Raw genomic sequence first — 24235 nt, 5'->3', positions numbered from 1 at the left:
GCGAGTTAAAAGGAAACACTAGCATCATCTTCTGCAATATAGATCACTGGTGCCCCCTGGTGGACATATAATATAATAAAAATTTAGAGGGTTTATCTAATCTGCTACAATTTTTTTTTTCATTCAGGAGGATGTTGCATTGTTGCATTCTTTCCCCAGAGACTAACAGCAAATCTAACTTTTAAATCTAAATCTGTGTCTCAATTGTAAAACTATATCAACCCCTTCTCCTGCATTGAAAAATTCACTTTCTATGGATATGTATTGTTGTAATATTGTTCATTTCAAAAGTTTAACTAATAGACACAAGAGGTCTTTTAATCAGTGCAAGTGCACTTGAGGTTTATAGTTTCAACATCACACTTGCTTAAGTTGCATATTGGACATCGACTGGCTTCCATACTAGTTGTGATGTCATTAAATGCTCTTGTAGGTAATTGTCAATCTGAAGTTTAAGGTGAGAACAGAGAAACGTTCCCTCTTCAGCAGACAGATGTGAAAACATCTTTCCAGTATCATACTTCAGGGGACCTTGTGGGGACCAGATTTTTGTCCCCAACATACAGTCACACACACATTCAGACACACACACACACACAAGTCACATCAATAAAGGAAAAAAGAAAACACAAAAAGCCAGCGAATGTTTTCTGGTAAAACATTTTATATTCTCAGTAAAATTTGAACCACTTTTCCCTGTGTAGTTTGCTCCGCAGAGCGCCCTCTAGTGGAAGAGTAGAGGAGGCCTGAGCAGCTCTTTGGAGTGTTGGTTGGGTGACAGTACAATAGTCAAACTGTGGCTGATCGGGAAAAGGCACAACTCTGGCAGACAGACAGAAGCTAACGTAGAGTCAGTGATACAACACCATGGCAACCACAACTCCTCGGCTCAGAGTTTATGTGAAGTCAGTCGTTTTACGGTCTCCAAGGAAACCAAAGTCAGGGAGGAAGGAGGTATGGCGAAAATGCCAGCCTGCTTCAATCTGACCAGAACCACTGGTAAACCTTACATTCATAAAATGAGTAATTTGAATTTAATCAAATCAAAAAAAAAAAAAAAATCACCTTTCATCTATGTCTGGCTCCAAATTTCAATGTTAAAACAGAGAGAAAAATAAAATCCCAATCATATAAAAATGGCATTATAAATGTACATAATCTCTTCATCTCTCCAAAGTCACTTGAAATCTGGAAGTTTATAAATGGCTGCCCACTCCTTCCCCAATGAAACATTAGTGGCATAAATGTCTTTACAGTGTACTTGAAAATGGCTTTGAAAAGAAAGGGTAGGTTCGGAATAAAACTGAAATAAAACTAAAACAACAAATACAAATAAAATACATTTAAGTGGCTTAGTGGCATAAAATATCTGAAATAAATCTTATTTCATAATTCTTCAATGTACAAAGTCAAAACAATAATATAGTTTCCAGTGCTTTGGGAGATAAAATAAACAACAAACTATAATAAAGAAAACAAACACTTCTTTTAATCAAAAAAATCACCATCAAAGTTTTTTTTCTACCTTTATCAGTACTGATCATAAGCTATATCAAATCAAAGCCAAGCCCCAGGTTCACCACAGCAGAGATACAACTCAGGTACAACTCAACCTGCCCTAGCCACTGCATTGACAGCAGTAGCCAGTGGGAGAACAGGTTCCCTTTACGTGGCAGCTTGAACAGCAGGCCTGTGATTTACCTCTGCAGCTGGCAGCTTCCCCCGACTCATCAGGGGAGAGACTGAAGCACAGGAGACTTGTTAATGTGCTGATTTGAAAACAGCCTCAAGGCACACCGCACTGTATGTATGTGTATGTATGTGTGTGAGCACTATAATGCATGTGTGTGTACTGGGCGGGCATCTAGCTTGCCTGTCTGTGAACCGAATGTGAGTGTGAATGCATGCAACTGTGTGAAGACAACTACTACAACTACTGCTGCTGCTGCTGTCAGCTAGGACTGACTATCTCTCTCTCACTCTCTCGCTCTCTCTTGCTCTCTCTCGCTCTCTCTCGCTCTCTCTCGCTCTCTCTCGCTCTCTCTCGCTCTCTCTCGCTCTCTCTGCAGTAACAAACCCTGTCACTCAATCTTTCATTCAACTGGGCCTCTGGTATAAGCCCTTCAAAGTCACTGAGTGAGAGAAACATTTACTGTTTATCTCTGACATTAATAAGGGTGTAGCTGGTACAGAAGCAAACTCTAAAGCATTTACAGGCATAACTGAACTTGATATTAAGTCTAAACCCTGGTCATGACCTCTAACCTATGAAAATATACCTTTGAGGAGCAGCAGCTGCAATAATCAAAAGGCACATTGATAGGGGTTACGGCCGTGACACAGTTCAGGTTATCATCTGCTTCTACTTAAAAACGATCCTTCTTGTGTATTCTGTTACAGTACCTGAGTATTTTGACACCTCATAGAGTTGGATGACACTGTTTTTTGAAGACCATTAAACGGTTTTCTTTCTTTACTCTCTTTCCAAAGTCAACATACACTTTACAGAGCTTGTGGATAAATGTCACGAGTGTAAAATGTTAAAGGTGGAGAAACTGAGGGACAGCAGTGTGTGTGTGTGTGCATGTGTGCATGTGTACGTGTTCATGAGGAGACACCAGTTCTATCTATAAGTGGGATAGATACAATAAATGAAAACAGATCTTTGTCAGACACCAAACAGCTAGCGCTTATGGCGAAAGAAAACTGTGGAATAACAGATTGAGGAAATGAACGATGTGAACGGACGGCATCCCCCTTAAGATAAATTATGCATGCAGGACCATAAAGCTACTTTCATTTTATGCACTATCGTTCATTCAATCATTTATGGTTACTAAAAGAGGCTGATGTAAAGGGGAAAATAACTTGTCCTCTATCGAGTGAGACAATGCGCTCGGTTGTCCTTGTATCTGATAACTTCAATCTAATTAACTGCTGGTTTTTGTCCCTTGTTCAATTATCATTCAGGGCCACCTTTATGGAAACAAGGCCAAGTGCGCTATATAACTCCTGACCTGGCAGTGTTGGTTCACCCCTTGTAAACGCTCAGTCTGTTGGGCAAAGTTTCAAGCTGCTCAGGTTATCTAACACACACTTGTGTGTGTGTGTGCGCGCAGATGGCTGCACTATACACAATGTTTTCAGCTGTGTGAGAACTGAACACCTTCTGTTGCTTGTACCATTAACAGATAGTTGTACCACAAATGAGTGTCGTTGGTGTGTGTTCAAATTGCGTGATGTGTATAGTATGTGCAGCATGTTGTGGGTTTGTGCTGATGTGATGTCTTTGTGGCTGATTTCTTTCTGTTGTATGTGCTGTACATGTGTCAAGAGTTTGCGTTGATGAACTGTCACTTTTCAAGCTGTTTGCATGTTTACTGCACCTTCTGTGAAACCTCTGCATGTGCACGCGTGTGCTTGTATGAATGCATGTGTGTATGCATATGTCTACAGTATGTCTCCATCCTCTATGCTGAAGCTGGATCTGCGGCTCGAGTCGACCGAGGCTTCAGGGGACATTGCAGAGAGCAGCGGGTCTCCGCCCATTGGGGACAAGGGCTCGTCCATCATCAGGAAGCCCAGCTCGCCTCTCCTCCCATGGACGTCCAGTCCACCCAGGTCAGCCAGGCCCGACATGCTGTCTGAGAAGCCGGGAATCCCATCGCACAAGTCCAGCGACTGGGCATAGTCAAAGGGCTGGGAGCTGCCTACAGCTGGGAACTGAATGGGTGGCTGAGGCTGGAGGTGTTGGGGGAGCGGTGGCAGCTGCCTGGGCTGAGGCTGAGCCTGGCCCTGAGGTTGGAGGTGGTTTTGCGGGAGGAAGTGGTGCTGGTGGGGCTGAGCCTGGTTCTGGGGTAGGTGCTGGGGCTGGTGGTGGGCTTGTATCTGGGGGTGAGAAAGCTTCTCCTCTGGGCTGGTCTCTTGTTTTATATAAGGAGCCATCAGGTCAGTTGGGTTCAGGCCAGAGGGAGAGTTGCTGGGCAGACCATGCAGATGAGCCTGCATCTCCAACTCCTATACACAGTGGGCAGAGGGCAACATCATCACTATAAGTGTATTTGCTGTGTTTGTGTGTTTCTGCGTGTGTGTGTGTGGGTGTGTTACCTGGATGCGTAGCATCAGCTGCTTGTTGGCCATCTCCATCCTTTTGAAGTTGTTTTCCACCTCTCTGGTCCTCTGCACATCTTTCTGCATGCGTTTGATGTACTCAACAGATGCTCGCAATATAGTGCCTTTGTTCCAGCGCACATCCCTATGCACACAGTAAAGTACACACAGGCAATTTCCACACGTGAATAACTGATGGTAACTGATTTCATTCAACAGTTTCATCTATGCTGAAAACAGAGCACTGCAAAGCAACTCACAGGTCATTGGTTTTAGGGATCATGGTGCCCAGCTCTTTGATACGATCATTGATGTTGAATCTCCTCCTCCTTTCAACTATTAAAGAGGAAAGAAGACACGAGGGGGAGATAAAATGGGAAGAGATAAAGGAAAATACATTATGAAGACAATAGTACAGAGGAATCAAATGCATGAAAGATAATTTGTGCAAGACAGGCTGTGGCCTTTGGAATCTAATTTTCAAGTATGTACAGCATCGACAAACAGTGACAGTGACGGGCAGCTGGCAATGTAGTGCATATAACGAAAGTACAGATCAGTGTATACTGGAAATATACAGTAAAGGGCAATAAGGGACAAATGTTCAGGCACAAACGAACACACACACACACACACACACACACACACACACACACACACACAGTGTCACAGGCAATTACACTTAAGTGCCAGAACAGCAGAAACGATCAGGTTAACCATCCACCCACTGGTTGCACTATGTCAGCTAAATCAGTGCAGGGATGTATAAAACTGTTTTTGCAAGAGACAGATTACAGATTATTGTGCGTGTGTGTGTGTGTATGTGTGTGCGTATGTATGTGTGTGTGTGTGTGCGCGTGTATATGTGTGTGCGCACGTGTCTGTCTCTTCGTACATTTCTAAGTCCACGTATAATGTTGGGGTGAGAAACACGAAAGGAGGTAGAGAACTTGAGCAAAGAGCACGCAGAGGGAAAGACTTACTCAGATTGTGGTTGTCTTTCTTCTGTCTCTCCTTGGCCAGTGCACGGGCTTCTGTGTCTTTGCAATAACAAAAAGTGATTAACTAATGGCTGAAACTGTGCTCAACAGAAGCAGTTTTTCAACAGTTTGCACCACAACATTAATATACGGGACAAGGTAGAAGCAAAAGTTTTAGATCCACTCAGTGACAAACTTCTGTATAACTTGTATAACATCTTAATAGTTGTTACTATAAGGTTAAAACTTCGACTTCCGCACCTGACAGTTCTCGTTTGATGGTCAGGTTGGCAGGACAGGAGTTACTGGTCATACCAATAGCTGGCCCCTTCATCCCAGGTCCTGTATACACATCTAGGTGACTGCTAGACAGAGGGAGCTGGGGACACATGCAAACAGACACACATGTACACAACAAATACACACATTTAGAAAAAAATCTACACGACATTTACTTTGATCAATTAAAAAAATTCTACACAACTGCAGCTCATTGACCCCTGTGATACAAATAAAAAGGAGCAAGGAAAGTGGAAAGGCATTGATCTGCCTCTATGCAGTGACTTTACTTCTGATTTAACCATGATATGAGAAGACTGAATGATGAACTTCATCAAATTAAAAAAGTAATAAAAATATAAAATCTGACATGAGTTAAACTTGGGTCAAACTGGTGTTAAATCCAAATCGTTTCTCTCCGTTTCGTAGACGACCCATTTACAGCTCCACACACCCTGGTGAGCACCTTTATAAAGTCAGTGTTCATGTTTAGTGTGCTGTAAAGAGCAGATAGCAGGAGATAATGCAATAATATCACACCTGAGAGTGGCCTGCCAAACACGCAGCAATGATTGACTATCATGCTATCTGTCTTATCTCTCTTTATGGCTTGATTCTCTCCTGTGCCTTCTCCTGCCTCTGAACTTCTGGAGAGGTCTCCTAACTCTTGCACTTTAGACGTTGTGCAACGGCTGTAATTAAGTTTTGTATAGACTCCTAAAAAGACATGATTTCTTTTTAATTGTATGGTTTAATGAGTGCGATAGACTTTTTATCCCTTGTTGCCAACCGTGTCGTACTCCCTGAAGCGAGGGCAAATGTGACGCTGCTAATGAGGCCTGCAAGATAAAGAACTCAAAGGAAAAGATACCTTATCTGCTGGCTACTGTGTGAGTTTTGAGATCAAACACACTCACACACATAAGTACACACACAGACATCTGCAGGTTGACTTTTGTTTGTAAATTATATGCTGTCAGAGAAATTATATTGTGTGATTTTGCAGTAACCAGATCTTCCAATATTGATACACTACGTTGCATGTTACGCCGTTTAAGTGTGAAAAATAACATCTTAAACAATCCAATTGATCTTAATAACATTGGACTGAATGGGAACAGGAGCTGTGGTTTTCAAACGACATTCTTGAATACTTCAAACATCATTTGTAGAAAAATGTGACTTAGCAACTGTTGTAGATATTATGTGCATCAAGATAAGTGACAGAATCCCATATAAAAACAATACAATGATTCACCCCGTTATGCTTGTTTCATGTTTTCTGATGACAATACAAAACTCAAAAACACACTCTATCAGCAAAACTCTATTTCCCAGCCTCCTCCACGTCCTGCCTGGGCAGGCTGCCTCTCACCAAACCATCAAAACTCAATTGAACAAGCAAGCATGACTGGGACTCAGTATGGCTCAGTGTAACCATCAATACACACACACACACACACACACACACACACACACACACACGCACACACACGCACACACACACACACACACACACCTTTAAGGGTGGAGCTGCTCACTTGTGCCTGGTATTCAGTGGTGTTCCCGGCTTTTACTAAACTTTGAGATTCCAAGAATTCCTTGGAGTTTGCTGCTTTAATCCGCATCAGGATTAGCAGGTGAGTTTTACTCACTGCTCTGTCAGTTGGGAGTCAGGCTCTGAGTATTGTTTCCAGTGTGGTTGAACATAGAACACTTCTACATATCAAACTGTACAAAGCATCAGTAATATGTCCTGTAAATGCAGCCCTATTAACATTTGAGCTCTGGTTTGAGTTTCTGTCTCAGTTAAATCCATTGTGCTAGCTCCACACACACTGATCATCCTCAGAGTTGATCAATCTCCTAATCTAATCAGTCTGATGTTTTACATGCACACACACAAACACATGCATGTAGACACACTCACACTGATTAACCCAATCAACCATAGAGGGCATATTATCAGATAAAGCTCTCTCTCTCTCTCACACACACACACACACACACACACACACACACACACACACACACACACACACGCACACACAGACACACACATATATATAGAGAAAGAGCTGAGAAGCAGTGTGCCAGACCACACAAAGTGGTTGCAGCAGGGTAGACCCCAACATGATCGTCAACATCAACTCAAACCCGGGACAAAATCCTGATTCCAGTGCAGTAACACCCATCCACACACAAACATGAAAAAACGGAACCTCCACCCCACTGCCCCTGCCATGGCTCATCTTATAATCAGAGACCCGAGGCTGGGAGTTAGAGCTGCCACTGCATCAGTCCAAATTGTGAATGGAAGCCAACTCCTACAACACCAACCAAAGCTCACATTTAGCAGTTTTACAAACAACAGCATTTCATTGTCTTACCAGCTGAATCTGTTCTCCTTCAATAACTTCCACAATGGCATACGTCTTACTCATCTCCTTCATCCTCTACTCCTTCCCTTGCCTGGTCGGTGCTCTTTCTTCTTCACTTGCAGGCACAAGCAGCACACGCAGCTCTCTCTCTGGCACTGTTGCCCCAGTCCCCGGAGAATGACCTCAGCAGCACCGATGCCGTCTTTCTTCTACCTCTGTTCCCCACCAAACAAGAATGAACTTTCCCCTAACTGGACTTTCAGCCTGTTTTCCCTTTGCACAAATTGCCCTCATCCCCCTTTCCCTCCTCCCTTCTTTTCCTCCCCTCTCTCCTTCTCCACCTCCCTCTCTCTCCGAATGTCTTGTAAACAAGTTGATCTCTAACTGCTGGCAGTTTAATTGTTAATTTTCTGAGTTTGTTCCCTCAAACACAAAGCGTTGTACAGTCCTCATCTAACATGCCTTCCCTACAGTTTCTAACTGTGTCCAACATGGTTTAGGGATGGAATGTTTAGGGTCTAAGTTAATTATATACTTTTGCATGTGTGTATGTGTTTGTGTATATGAGTGCATAAAGACTTAACCTGTTTCTTCCAATGGAACATGCTACCAGAGACTGACAACCAAGAGAGCAAGTTTAGAGCAACAGCTGAAAACAGTGGTTTAACAAGACTAACAACTGTACGAACACCATCAACGTCCCTAATAACAGCAACACAAAGTAGGAACACTGACATTAAATGAGGAGGGAGACTATATAGATGCAGCAGTGGTTATAGGATCTGCTGAAAAGCCAAAGTCTGAGCACTGATGACTCAGCATATCCAAAATAAGCACTGAAGTCGATGAGGGTTTCAGAGAACTACATATTCAGACAATACAACATTTGGGAATTCTAGTGTTGTATTTTAAGGTTGATGCGTTAATGGTGTACACCCTTGCAAACCTATATAAAACATGCATGCATATGATATATTACATTAAGATTTGTTATGTATTCCTAATAATTTATACTATCAACCAAACAGTACAAAGCATAAAATGTTTCTTTAATTATGTAATTTGCCTATTACTAAGTCTTAAAAATATTACTTTCCTTAGAACAAGTTAAAATATCTGCAAGTTAGTCATTATCAATCAGTATATTTTATATATTTTATATTGAAAATGTTTTTGATAAGGTGAATAACAACATAAATCAATATTTATCTCCAATATTTAACTGTACTGGACACTACCATCAGAATAATCTTCCATCAATAATTTACCTGAATACTTATTTTAAATTTATCTTAAAATACATATTTTTACAGTATTCTTCAAAGGAAAAGATCATTTTCGATTTAGACTTAGATTTCCTAAGACACATAAGCTGCTGCCTATGCATAAAATCTATGGTGATAATCAAACTAAACCATATGACAGAAATAGGAGCCAGCTGGATACAAAGTACATTTGTCATATAAAAGACAATAAATCTGAAGTGTTCCTAAAAGTGCACCTCAAGGTGTGTTCGGCTCTTCTGTTTTGGCACTACTTACTGTGTTGGGCATCTGGACAGGGTCAATGTATGCCTGGATATCATCATAATTGGATTGCATGCTGATGATGTCATCAATGACCTCATCCATCTGAAAAAAAACAGGGCAGTGTTATCTATGTGGTTTTGAAAAGCTTCATGAACCACAATGTCTCATTTTAAAGCAGGGACGGCACCTACTTTCCAATCTGAATGTTAAGAAGACACCACATGGAAAACACTTTCACTGCTCATACGTGTATTAAAGCATCTGAAATTTGATGGCATGTAGGCCTCCACAGGGACTTGCCTGCAGGTGCAGGCGCTCAAGAGAAAAGATGACTTCTATGTCATGGAGGCTAACTGGTAAAACAATTTTCTTTGAGGCAGAGAAAGAAGTGAGGTCGAGCGTCGGAGGAGGAGAGTTGGTCAAAGTCTGTCAGGTTCAAAGGGCCTTACATTCTGCAGTTTCTCTGTCACTTGTTAAGCTGTAATTACTGCTGCAAGGCCATAATGGAGCGTTTAAATTCCAATGATAGCCAGAGTCAGTTATTGCAAGTTAGTCAACACATTCATCCACATGCCTACTGTACGCACAACACATTAACACCAGTGCATTTACAAACGCTTCTCCAGCCTACCAAAGACCAATTAAATCATTATGATGCTTTCATAAAATGTAGCGATAATGTCACTTTGGGGGTAATATTCAATCCTCATAATTTTATATAGAGTATAATTAAGTCATATTTTAGGGATATTTGTTCAATCTGGTTCTTGTAAAGTGTACTTTATAACATGAGCAGGAATAAACGTTTATGCCACTGTCCACCCAGACTTGCAGGCGTCTACCTCATTCTCATGGCTGGAGCCGATGTTGAGCATGGCCATGGGGCTGTTGGGTGCACTGTTGCCAGACATGAGCTGCTCGGTGCGCATGTGTGGGGACTGGAGGGGTGGGGGCGCAGACGCTGAACCCCCTGTGGGTCCCATGTTTGTGGGAGGAGAGGGTGGAATCAGCCCTGCTACTGCTTGGACCGTCTAATGACAGAGAGAGGGAGACAAAGAGGGGTGATGATGGTGTTAATGACTGACTGAGTGCGGACATAGTAGCACTGAATACTGCATGTGCTTTGTTGACAAACCAGACAAAAACGGGACAGACCATTTATACACAGAGCTGATCTAATGAGACAGACAAGCATTAACCGATACATTACTGGGTAAAGGCATCCAGACAGGTACCTGTTTGGTGGCAAAGGTGGTAGACAGGTATTCTTTCACCTGTTGCCTCCGAGACTGACGGATGTGGTAGTCTGTAGGATTCTCCAGGTGGGTCTGTACCTGTATGAATGATGGACAGGAAAAATACCTGATCAATTCTTATTCCATTATTAATTTTGCACATCCAATCCAACTGATCCAACTCATTGTTGATTCTGTTAATGATTTATTTTTGATGACTGGTTTGGTGGAGGTAGAACATACAGGTTATAGACAGTTCTTTTAATACAGGGACTGTCAGCCTATAAGTTATATAGTCACAAATATTACAGGGGTTTTAATATGACTGAGCAAAAACAAACTTAAGCTGGGAGATGTAAAAACCTAAAAAACCTGTCACAGAGGACAATAAACCAATTCATCTATAAGTCAGACTATCATCATATCATGTGTGTCTCTGCAAATGTATAAATTGTATATATCTATTTTTGTGCACAGGTCTCTCTTGAAAAGAGATCTCGATCTCAATGACTATCAGTTTAAATAAAGGATTTAATAATAAAAAACATCTACAATACAGTGTGTAAAAAACATTCATTATGTTTTGAAAAACATCCAATTCAGGTATTCTTATTCTTATAGCTAAGGCTGCTTGTGTAAGTCAGGTTATAGTAGCACTAGCATTTATATGAAGGCCATCAATTGCATCATTTTATGCTTGAAATCAATGCTTTGCAAACATTACTTTTAGAAAAGATTTCAGCATGTTTTTCTCTCTGGCACAACTCAAGTCCCAAGTGGAAAAAAAAACAAAACAAATAATGGTACCTGCTCATCAATACCCACAGGGCTATCATCAGAATTATATTTTAAATTATACACACATTTAGAGTACTTTACAAGCTATTTGCTCACTGTCATTTAAAGACATAACAACACATTGAGTATTCAGATGTACACACTCGTTTATCCCTGTCCCTTAACCCAGTGATGAGACTGGGGCACGGAAGCATTAAGTGAGTGGTAGTGCCTACAGGGGTAAAGCCACAATAATTCCTCTGGTGTGGCTACAAAGAGCAGTGGGCCGGCCTCATTCCTTCACATCAAAGAGTAAAGCTCAGTAGAGAGCAGGACTGCTCCGCATTACTACAGAGAAAAGATTCAACTCCTCTGCCCTCCAAACCCCCAGCCAGATTATATCTGAAGCAGAAACTTTGCAATAACTTCATATTCCTACTTTTTCTGTCTACTGTGTATATGCATATGTTTTTATTTAAGAGCAAATGTTGACACTTTGGATAAATACACGATTGGTTGTCAGTAGACTGGGTCTCATAAGGGAAAGGGACAAGTATCCAGTCATAAGTATTTGACCCATCTGGCCCAGCTCTGTCAGCACAGATGAAGTCTGGGAAAATACAGCGCAGGAAGTATGACAGCCTCGATGGGCCTGATGGACAGACAGCTCATCTTATCTACGCCATGAAAGGCAAAGACACTGACAAGTCTAAACACTGAGATTTCATAAACACCATTCCACACAAACACCCACACACACATGCATGCACACAGAGTAAACTGTCAATACATCAAGTTGCCCCACAGAGTTATCAGTGCATACAAACTGTAGATTGATGGTCTCAAATACCATAAAGCAACACACACAAGCACATAATGATGTATTGCACAAACCCATATACACACACACAAAAATACACCATAAAAGATAAGGACATGCACAGGCATCTTTGGAATCGGGTAAAATGTCACTTCAGCTTTATCTGTCCCTGTCTGACTCAGACTATCTACATCACTCCTGTCTGTCCTATCACGAAACATGTCAAACCTCTCTTATCTACCGCTCCTCCTCCCTCTTCTGTCTCCCTACCTGCTTGCTGCTCCACTGCATTTTTCTCTCTTTGCCTTTTTCAAATTCGTCCCCTGATTTTTTCATGTGTGGCAGTGCTGCTGTGTGAGAGGCTGTGACGTCCAGTGAGGTCTCTGCTGCTCCCCTCCTATCCTGTCTCCTTCTCAGCAACATGTGAGTGGATTAACATAAGTGCAGCAGCCCCTTTTGAACCCCCCCCCCCCCTTAACCAACATCTTTCTTTCTTCCATCAAGCCCCTCGCTCAAATCTGTTTAGCGGGGTTGAATTTTGACCTGACGTGAGTCACAAAGATTTCCCTATTACACTCATTATTTTATTCCCACAGACTGCATGGTGGTCCAATCCAAGTCTAAAAAATTAGAGTATCTAGAAAGATTCTGTGTTCAGTGGATAACGGATCAAACCACAAATCCCCAGTTGTTCAAGTTTTTGTTCTTTTCCTGCCAAAATACTGCCCTCTCAACAGATTATGTATCGGTCATGCATTGCAAAATCAGTACATTCACACATTAATATAATAAGTATATACATATGTTTATATACAACATAATTAAGCGATCAGTATATGAACAGGAAAAAAACAATTGTACCATCATTTTTCAAGTCATTTATCAAGCAAAAATGACAAACATTTGCTGGTCAAAACTAAGCATTTGCTCCTTTTCTCCATTTTCATATCACTGTGAATTCATTATTTTTGATTTATTGACAAACAAAGATAACTAAAGACATCACCCTGGCTCTGGGGAATTGTGATGGGCATTTTTTCCAAAATTTCTTTGGCCAGCTGAGCAATTTGTCATATAAGAAATCAGTTGAGAACAAAAATAAAAAGATAATCAGTAATAAAAAGCATCTGCTGTATCCCTACTGACCTTAAGAACCTCCACAGGGACCTGCATGCTTTGATAATGCTGCGGGGTGCTAATGGCCGGAGTGGGTGTAGGTGGCCCGGCCATGCGATGCTGCATGTAAGGCTGCAGGACTGCATTCTGTTGCTGCTGCTGCCGCTCACGCTGCTCCTCTTGCTGCAGCTGGTCTCGCATCAGCTGGAGACACACACACAAAGGAATGCTCATTAAAGAATTCTGACTTATAAACTGACTGTGAGGGTGATGTGGCTTTTGGCTTTTCTCTGTCCCACTGCTTTTTTAAGAGTGGACATGAAGGGCCGGCAGCGTCACAGCAAATAACAGCTGGTGACTCACATACATATATAAAATCAATTTATAAGAAAAGTCTGTACAGTACATATATCAAAATATTCAAGGGTCAAACAGCATGGCCAAATTTATCAGTGAAAAAAAAAACTGTTACTGCATGTAGATGCCCTTCAAATAAATGACACACTGACATGCACTGAGCAGAATATCTTCCTCACCTGTATCCACTGGACCAAATAGCACTACAAACAGACTGTGATGTCAATAGCTAATATAAGGCTTGCATGTACTGTATGTCGGACGGTGAAGGGTAGTTGTGTTGTACCTGCATCCGCAGCCCGATGCGTGAGGCCATTGCTGGGGGGCGAGGGGGCAGGGGAGGGCGAGCCGACGTCAGTGCACCGCAGTCCAGCCCGAGAGGTAGAGGAAGCTGTGGAGGAAAAGAAAAGGGTGGGGGAAAAGTGAGTTAGGCAAGAGGAAGAAGAAAACGAAGGGGATAAAATAGAAAAAAAAAAGGTAAAAGCAAATAAATAAGTAAAGATAAAGTTTGATCCCATTGCTGCAAAAAGTTATCTTCTCCATCACAGATCTGCAGTAATTCCTAAACACGCAGAGTACATATCAAGAGTGGATGCAGTGTAAACACTTCTACCTCTTCATACAAACGCCTGGTTCAGTCTTTAGCTGCTAATGGATGCATTAGTGATAAGGTGAGAGATGTGAGAGGAGAAGAGGAAGTGTGCAATGTTGTGATACACTTCTTTTTTACATGTTTACTAGGCTGGGTCTTTGTGGTTGGCTGACATTTACGTTCAGTTTGTCTTATGTATCGTCTTTGTTTGTGTTAGTTTAACAGTGGAATTCATGGTAGTCTGGGCATCCCTTTCCCCCGATTCAAGATAATAATCATGAAAAGACAACACAGGTTCATGCTATTTAAGACAATATCTCCACTCATTCAATGGTCAGATAATAATGACAAGTTTGATCAAAAGATCTGAAACCCACATTAAATACAGTAACTATTGCAGGGTCTCCAACCAAGTGATTTCAAGAAATATACACCAGCTTATTAATAGCTCAACTTTCTATTCCCTGAGAATCAAGAACAAACAAATATCTGAATGAATATGTTAATGGTTATGGCAGTCGCTGCCCCAAGCTGCTGTTGGTCAAGAAGTAAATGCACTGTTGAGAACCGGCGCCTAAAACCACAATAACTTGTCTTCTTTTTATGCCTTTCAGATACACAAGATTCTGTATAAAATCAAAATCAAAAAGCTTTGGAGTTGTTTGAAGCTTGCTGGAGCTAGGCTAACAGTTCCCACCTGTCAACTCTGGTGCCACTCCACTTACAGGTATGCCTGAAACATCTATCTTGATGCACCACTGGGCAAGCTGGATTCGCCACCTGTTTTCCACCCACATGCACTCAGTGCTGCTACTGAATCAAAGGCACCACGTCAACTTTCTACAAGCCGCTCAAAGACAGACTGTCGGACTGCTTATTCTATTTACCAAGTGTGTATGCCTTAGAGCATTCGCTGCCACAGTGTCTTCTGTCTGCACGAGGCTACAAATAACTGCGTCTAAAATAGATCAGGCTGTTTAAAGGATGTGCAGTGTAATCGTGATGTCTGTCTTGTACATAAACATATTTAAAAAAAAACAGACGATATGGCTTGTCTAATTATTAGTAGCTCATAAAAATGTTGTGACACATCAAAATGAACCAAACCTCTGACATGTATGTGTTTAATACTGTCTTTACACACCAAGAACTTTGCCTGAATAAAATACACATTTTTTTTTTTAATGCTAACATGTTATTAAGTAATATCAGATAATACCTGTTAACAGAATAAGTAAACAAAAGTCATTATGTCTATCTAGTTATTTATCAATTGTTTGTGTCTGTGTTATGCAGTCATGTAAAAAATTAGGTTGATTTAAGATCTATTCCAGAAATTAGATTCACATCACATGAATCTGTTTTCATATTTGAATGGTCCTTTTAAATCCACCTCTGCTTTACTAAACTAAAACAGTAACAAATCCTACAGCTATAGGTGCCTGAACCTTGTCATGATCTTTTTTAATATGAAGAGGCCATCCAGAAGTTACAGTACCAGATATACAGGATGAAATTTAGTTCTACTTAATATGACTGACCCAGGGCCCTATTGTGTAAACAAGTACAGCAACAGCAGCATCTCCAGACTAACATTTGCACATACTATATGTCACTCTGGCATCATTCATCTACTCTCTTGGTCAAAATCAGGCACTGGGGTGAATGATGTAAGCAGTAATAATCTCTTGTCCTCAGTTCTGTTCCTCTATAAAGTGGCAAATTGAGGAAGCCTTCGTGGATGATGAAGAGGTCATGTGGTCTTGTTGTTCTTGGGTGATCTTGTGAGCAAAAAGACCGTGGAGAAAAACCCCTTAACCCCTACACAACATCTCATCCTCTCTCTTCTCTCACGTAAAAGCAGTCACAAACATGCATGCAAATGCTCAGTGGGGACTCCCGCTGAGTGTGTGATAGTTCCCCTTCTGCAATGACTTGTGTTTATTCCCTGCATGACTAAACTTGTCTGGACTTACAAAAAGGTGAGATTGGGCTCCTAACCTACTGTGGGCCATGTTTCCACTCTATTCTAATGTCTCTGCTGATTGTGATTTGTGGTGAGATGAGACACAGAGAAGCAGTGACAGACACATCAGTCAGAATCAGATTCCTCCAGTCTCTCATCAGAAACACTGTCTGTATATGGTCATAAAGAGAGAAAGACACAGAGAGAAAGACAGAGAGAGAGAGAAAAGCTCATTGTGTGTGAGGTACAATAAGAAGGGCAGCTCCTATTGAGAAGGACTGAAGCCGCCTGTTGTCCGAAGTGTACATTTCAGCACCCGAGGGGGCACACACTGCCCGCTTTGTGCCCATTGGATGGCCCACATGAAAAACACACACCCATGCAGAGATACACATTGAAACACACACACATTCCAACACAAACATGTACCAGAACTTGGACTCAAGGAAAGGCTGACTCCACACTAGCATCCTCAAACCACCAAACAAAAAATACTCTTAACTCCATGCTCTCCTAACACTCATAACTACTGATGCTGATGGAACCACTTCTACAGCAGCTGCTAACATCTGAAGCTTTGGATATCTCCTCATGTAGTAGCAGTAGTAACGGTGTCTTTCAAGGTGCTTAACACTTACACAGACAAACAAACAAGTGTGGGCACACATACACACACAGTGGTGGAATGCTGCGCAGTGTATTTATAGAGTCTGACAAATGGGGTGATTACATCTGCAAAGTCAATCGGCAAGGTAGGAATGCCGGCCAGAGAAGGACGTGTGCGCTATGCTTTGAGAGTCTAAGGATAGACCTGTATGCTGTACAGATTGTAAAGTCCTTTGAGGCAATATATTTTGGCTATATAAATGAAAATAACATTGACTTGACTTCCACCAAATAGAGTATAGCCAACCACATCAAGTTCCACGGCACAGGTCCAAGCAATTCTTTTAGCTTTACATGTTAAACCCAAAGGCACAAAGTGCTAATTTAACTATCCTGAACTACTGACAGCTTAAAATGCTAAACAGAGTCAAGTTACAACACTTCTCTAACTTATGGGTATGTATGGGTAAAGACATTCCAAATTCATCAGTTAAGGGTAAAAATGTATGCAAATAATCTTTAAAATCCTTCCAAAACTATGAGAGACTCAATTTTGACCAATTTGGCAGATTACTTTCTATTTCTGGGTACGCGATAAAGAGGTTTAATGTGTGCAAATAAAGACTGCATGCAATTTGTTGCCCAATTTCTATTTCTAATGCTCTTTTAAAGCCCCAAACTCTGCAAAAGGAAACTGCTCATGACTCTACATGTGGTGACTGCAATGTTTACATAACACTACGTATTTGTGTATGTATGGTATGTATGTATGTAAGCTATGATACATAATATGTGCTATAACAAATGCACACAGACTGACAAGATATCACTTCCTGATATCATATGGTGACACACTGCTACCAGGCAGCATGATCTCCCACACGGGCCTTCCCATTGCCTTGCATCCACTGGGGTAAGCAGGCATCTGTGACGCAGTAGCAGCACACAGCGAACCATTGTGTGTCCAACGCTGTGATGTCACAGCCCCTTCACTTCAAACACTGACAGTCAGTGGGAGGATGCAGAGCGGAGGAAGCCTGGGTCAGAGGTCAACTCTGGATTCTGCCACAGATTAGTCACAATCATACGTGCCAGCAATATGCATACAATACACAGGGGTGTGCAAAGTGTACTCTAAAATACATTAAACATGCTGTGCACAATGTGGTGACAGCTTTAGTTCCTTCCTATACACACATGTGCAAAGTGTGACACATACACATCAGTACACATGAACACACACACAAGTACATACACACTTGGGGGCAGTGTGGGGCCATGGCACCTGTGCTCAGGGACATGGTGTTAATTTGTAGGGTATGTATTTTTAGAAGTGACTCTGCAATGCCAAGGGAGGCCTTTTCGGCAGCCAATAGTTAAATGTGTGCACATACACGCAGAGACACATGAGGCCTCTAACAAAAATGCATGTGTGCATTCATACGCACAGCTGCATAATAAAATTCAAAGACAATTTCCAGCCATAGTTTCAACAGGCTATGGGGCAAATGCAAAATCAAAAAGAATTTTTTATTTCTGTATCAAGATCAAGGCGGTTTTGTAAAGCGTGAGGGTAGAGAGAAATCACTCAAGGTCATGCAAATGCCTGAGGACAACACAAAGTGAGTTTAACCTGTCACACAAAAACATTAGAAACAGAGCAGGAGATGCAGGTGTAAGTTATTCTTGGTAAAAGTTTCAAACTATTAAACATCTCGTCCAACACCCTGTGAATATGAAAAAGGTTCCAAATGTGACACTGCACTGTGCACTTCACCAGCCTTTCCATCACTTCACAGAAACATGCGCAGTTGCACAAACACACACCCTTTCCGCATTAAGCTATCTGTCTGCCTGCTCTAATGACTAAAATAACCCCCCCTGCTCTCTGTTCTCCTTTTCAGGAACACCCTGTTCCCCTGAGCAATGGTGTGTTTTTTTTTTTTGTGTATATGCATATGTGTGTGTGTGTGTGTGTGTGTGTGTGTGTGTGTTTGTGTGTGTGTGTGGGCAGGTGGGGGTGAGAAGGGGCCATGCACATAAAGGGTAACTTTGCATGTGTATTACTGCTCTACAGCGTCTGTTGGCTTTAGAGTAGACTCTTTCAGAATATGTATACAGACCTACAGTATCAATATTCCTAAACCACAGCCAGCACATACACTCAACGGGTAAGGTTGATAGGATTATGTGTCAGGGCTGGCATGGCAAGTATGGGGTCCTTAGCCCTTCCTCTTTGGTCTCACACACTCACAAACAGCTGTATCCCTTAGTGACAGAACACGCCGAACTCTTCTGCATGGACATGCAGACAGACAGACTGGCAGACGAACAGATAGTCAGATCATGTTCAAACGCTCAGGACTGGTATCCTGTTGAGTCGATTGCTGCTTTACATATAAAAACCTTTCTGTTACCACCTCACATCTGTACTTATTACAACAGATACTATGGATTTAGTTATAGGAGACGGGGGGGGGGGGGGGGGGGGGGGTGTATGCACACCAGAGTGGATGATGTCACTTTAAGGACCTACAAATAATTTTCTATTTCTATGTAAGTCAGGATTGCCTGCTGTGTTAATGCAGAGTAGCTCCACAATCACTGAATGGGTGGATTTCACCAGCAGCATATACGCAAAAGCACATAAATGCATACAGACAGCCATATCGACACATGTACAATTACCTGTTTGAGAGGAAAAGAGTTCACAAAGAGGAATACGCTCTGCTTACGCTGCTGACTACATGTCCGGAGGCTGGAGAAAGTGGATGGCAATCTGCATGGGCAGGTCATGTAGCAGAGTGGGATGAAGAAATGCGATGAAGGTGCAAAGACAAAAGGAAAACAACAAACACAGACAGACAAAAACAAAGAAAGAAACAAAGACAAAAAGATGGTTACAAAATGTAAAACTGCAAAAACTGACAGATGGAATGAACAGCTGCAACATAAAATATATGACTGTGGTAGCTGTGGAAAAGCAACGGAGGAGCAGTGGACTGTTCAACAGGGGGAAGCAGCAGGTGTGCAACACGCACTGAAGAACTTATAAAACAGAAGAATTTCCACGGCGGAAGTAAGGGAAGCAACAGACCATGGTTAGATGCACTGAGAGAGGATATTCGCCACTGCTTCACGGTTCATCTCTGTCATTCTATCATATGAGGCACCTTTGATTTGATTCTTTTGCTCTGTGTTCTCATACAGTAAATTGCTGCGGCTGGTTCTTGGCCATAATGGTGACAAGTTTGCTGTCAGTGGTTTTGGCACTCTCAGATCTTGTTTTAGCTGTTTTAACAGCTCTGTTTTTCAAATGAGTAGAAGTTCAAGTGTGTTCTCCAAAAGGGTTTCTGGAACACAAAGACTAAGTTGTGCACAAGTAGAATATTCAAAACACTGCATCCTCTTCCTTTTGTTACACATTTTTATCATGGTTGAGGTCAAGGGTTGGATGCATGACAACAAACAGTCAGTGTTGTTAAATTAGAAACTTCATAATGTCTCTAGAAATCCTTTGACATAAATTTCTATCATTGAGCATTTCTGCTCAGTAACCAACTTTGTGAAGGTCATCTGAATGAATCACCGCAACTCATCAACACTATGCATGAATCACAATGCCTGTCACCTTCTACACACAGTCTATTTATAGCTGTCCAAGAGGGACCCTTGTTCAGAGTGAGTCGTGCACTCAGCCTTGCTTTCCTCAGGTCACAGCTTCACAGATCATAGAGAAGATTGTGATGTAAAACTACTGCACTGAGGAAAGGACAACAACAGGTTATCAGCACAAACACACTTTCAGCCATATCTAATCACAGTACACACACTGAGATAGAGGAAAGACAATAGACCCACATCATCAATAACTACCACAATGCATCACTTCCCCTTCCCTTCTATCAGTTTTCACAACTCCTAGTTTTGTCAAGGGTGAAGCAACTTCCTCTGCAGGCAACCCAGGGAAAGAACAAAAGCTGTTTGTCATACCACAGCCTCCAGGACTGAGGCGGCCTTTAGGCGTAAATATTCGCTTGTTTTGATATTGACAGCCATTTAACATTGAACAATGCTTGAAAAATGCTTGAAGAAAAACAAAAAAGTAAAGCAATTGCTATTCCCAGTCTAACCAATCTGGTTAGACGTATACAAGACCATATAGTACACACACAAGTCATACACAGAACATGTAGCAACACAAACACATGCGCATAGAGATATTCATGATCAGATCTTGAGATACGTGTCTAGTCAACCTGTGATGGTGCATGTGTGGCACAACACGCCTCCGAACTCAAGAGATCTCTCCACACTCTGACCGCAGTTTACTATTTTGGTTCCATTTGGCATACAAACAAACTGTTGTAATTCATGTAGCAACTTTCATTGTCTCCCCACCAGACTGCCACACAATCAGTACCATCTCCGTGCCGCCACTTAGCTGCACATAACCAATCATGCATTGCTAAACAGTGCAGTAACGACTCTAGATCCAATTTCTATATTTGAAAGGTCAAACTGTAAAAATACGTATAAATCACTTTACTGTTGACAGCAATTTAACCCATGCTTGTTCTGCCGCTACTGCATTTATTTACTGCATGACACTAAAAACACTTCACACAAAATACAATCAGACATTTTACAGTTTGATCTCTGGTTCAACGGCAAATCAGCATGAATGAAGCTCAGACTGACAAGTGTCCAAGCCAGACAGTGAGAGACACTGATACTGATGCATATAGGACAGTATGTATGAACTTTTTCTTACCAGCAACTCTCCAACTATCCCAAAGACAACATAGTGTATCCAAGAGATATCTGCTCCTCCACGTGTTAATACACACTATCTCTGACAGAGACGGAGCAGCTACTGCATACATATACCGGTTCACTGGTTGTGCCGTTACTCCTCCCTCCACCAGCTGATTTACAGTAAGCTGAGTGACATTGACTATTAGTCACCACCTTCCTGCCTCGCTCAAACTACCAGCTCAGCTTCCTATTCCTCCTCCTCCTCCTCCTCCTCCTCTTCCCTTAAATTAGCCTGAATGCCGTGGTCTGGGGCAACAACAAGGAGAGCCCTGTGTCCAGTAAACTCTTCTCCCTCTCTCTTTTTCTCTAATGGTGAACTCCTCCTTCAGTCCAGCCTCCTTCCTTAAAGCAGTGCACAGCATTTGCATACAGTACCACCAACAAATGTACTTGCATTAACACACACAAACCCTGGAGGCAATTCCTTATTTTGTCTGTCAGGTCAGTGAATCAGCATATTTACTTCTTTAATTACAGTCCCACAGACTATCATCCTGACACCCTCACTGCCAATGCACACACAAATCTGAGTGCTTATATGGATAAGATTTAACAAGCCTGCAAGCGCAGTCCTGAGGACAGAAATATTCACCATATTCATTGTCATAGATCATCTGTGTCCACTCATTTTTTTCTTTTTTTGGAAGTTAGTTTTGTTTTGTTAGTTGTCACACACTCATTATGCCTCATCATAATGAAAAGGCACATCCCACAATAATAAAATAGTTTTGTTATCATTTACTGAAAGTCCCAGTAACTGCATTGTTATTAGATGAATTAAAGGGTGTAGGAATTCTACAAAAAAAAGATGCAATAAAAAAAATATCTAGGTGATCCAGCCACAGAGTGCTGAATCATAGCAGATATCTAATAACTGACGCCGAAAACAGTCTTCCAATTAAAAAATAGATTATTTTAAAACATTTGAGACGTTACAGCACAGAGAGAGAAAACACACAGTTTTGTAACTTTTACTATTAAAGCAATATAGAATAGCGTTACATTGCTGTCAGCACATCATTCAGTGAAACGTTGTGAATCCAGGGCTATAATCACACATGAATGCTCACACCTGTATGCAGGTTATCCAAGGGTTTCGTTCCATCTGGTTGCATTATATATACTTTTAACGCTCACTGATGAAAATCCTGAGCTGTCAGTTCCATACTTTTCAACTGAAGGGGGGAGCTGTTTACTTCCCAGTGACTGGCTGTTCTGCACAAGCCCTGTGACAGGCTGGTGAGTTCAGATTAAAATAAAACTTCCTCTGAAAAAAAGTGCTATAAGATTTGTTTACAAGAAACAGTAGTCACATTATGAATCACTCCTCCCTCTCCTCTCCTCCATGCTTGTGCACTAATGTTGTATGTATGTATGTAATATGTATTAGTTATTATTATGTATTAGTGTCTCAAACAGACACAAAAATACATAACACAGAGCACATCTCTCCAACAACAGACAGACAACCAACTACAGAAACAACAGGAGGTATGATGAGGACTACTGACTGACAGGACCTTTAAAAGGAGCCTCCTAGTGGAGAAATCATGTATAATAGAAAAATGCTTTCACTTCAGACATGGACAGGTCCAAAATAAGGATGTTTGTTTTCTTGGGTTAATATGATACATTTTTTAGAGGATAAAACTTTTTAAAGTAAGCAATCAGTGATGTTTATGTTTTGTCTGTCATACCTGTGAGGTGGCAGGACTCCGGCTTATACGTTTCTGGGCCAAAAAACTGCACCTATCACTTACACAATCCCGCCTTGTTAGATCTCACTGTAAGATCAACTCATTAAACTAGGATATAGAGTGACCAGCTTTAAAATCAATCAGCTAATCAATCTGCATCTGCCTCGGGTTGTCACAAATAACAATATGTACACAGCAAACATGCAGAATTTCCGTTATGTGCAGCAGCGTGTTCGATTGATATTGGGTACTGGGAAGTGGAGTATTGTCATGTTAATAAAACTTTGTCTCAGGCCTCATTCTTCCATCCCTATAATAAAACTATAAATACCCCTCCATCCTTGTTCTCCTAAATGCCCCTCCATCCTATAGCTGCGAATGCAGAAAAACAAACATTGGTATCAAAGTGCCACTCAGCTAGTTGTGCCTATCACTACAGAGGATAACACAAGCTAGCATGGTTCAGCAGTACCCAACTGACAAGCATCCCTTGTTTGTACACAAAGCATTCACCAGAGGGCCCGCTCCAGTTCTCATAGTGCCCGCAGTGTATTTACTGGGTTATTTTGGTCCAGGGGCAGGACCCTTCCAGGCCCTCAGCTTATTGGCTAGGAAAGCTGTGTTCCTGTCAAGTCTGGCCAATCATGAGGCGTATGTGTAGGAGGGCAAATCATTGACCAAGACAATCTTGTACTCTTTTGACAATGGCCTATGGGGGAGGCTGGACGAAAACACTCACATGCACACACACACACGCACGCACATGCAGGCATGCACGCACGCACGCACGCACACACACCACCCAAGACCCTTTCTACTTGTCCAGTGGGCAAGTTTCCCATCATTTACTCCATCCGTCACCATGGTTGCGAGAGGGCTACAAACAAATATTACATAAATAGACCATCATTGTAGCTCTATAGAAAGTGTCAAACGACTGTGTTGATATGTGAATGATGTCTGACCCAGCTA

The 24235-nt window shown here is 41.6% G+C and overlaps 1 protein-coding gene across 6 annotated transcripts in view; it reads right to left on the bottom strand.

Annotated features, from left to right (window-relative positions):
• Positions 1-644: 644 nt before the first annotated feature.
• The window catches only part of LOC111221652 (transcription factor EB-like), a 30488-nt gene continuing 6897 nt past the window's right edge, over positions 645-24235 (bottom strand). Inside the window, exons 1-12 of one of the 6 annotated variants that reach the window (XM_022745124.1) lie at positions 21523-21570; positions 19437-19527; positions 13871-13975; positions 13258-13431; positions 10515-10613; positions 10122-10310; positions 9292-9381; positions 5352-5469; positions 5094-5150; positions 4371-4446; positions 4108-4264; positions 645-4017 (exon numbers count right to left, since the gene is read on the bottom strand). In XM_022745124.1, coding sequence (XP_022600845.1) covers positions 3451-4017; positions 4108-4264; positions 4371-4446; positions 5094-5150; positions 5352-5469; positions 9292-9381; positions 10122-10310; positions 10515-10613; positions 13258-13431; positions 13871-13900 — 1557 coding nt within the window. In that variant the 5' untranslated portion in view covers positions 13901-13975; positions 19437-19527; positions 21523-21570 and the 3' untranslated portion in view covers positions 645-3450. Of the gene's footprint in view, positions 4018-4107; positions 4265-4370; positions 4447-5093; positions 5151-5351; positions 5470-9291; positions 9382-10121; positions 10311-10514; positions 10614-13257; positions 13432-13870; positions 13976-19436; positions 19528-21522; positions 21585-24235 lie in introns of those variants that run through there. The other 5 variants (XM_022745122.1, XM_022745126.1, XM_022745125.1 and 2 more) reach the window with 5 other exon arrangements.

This window comes from Seriola dumerili, unplaced genomic scaffold (assembly GCF_002260705.1).
Source record: "Seriola dumerili isolate Sdu_G_001 unplaced genomic scaffold, Sdu_1.0 BDQW01000088.1, whole genome shotgun sequence".
Lineage (NCBI taxonomy): Eukaryota > Metazoa > Chordata > Actinopteri > Carangiformes > Carangidae > Seriola > Seriola dumerili.
The sequence above is the reverse complement of the archived record's forward strand: the minus strand, read 5'-3'. Positions and strand labels throughout refer to the sequence as shown.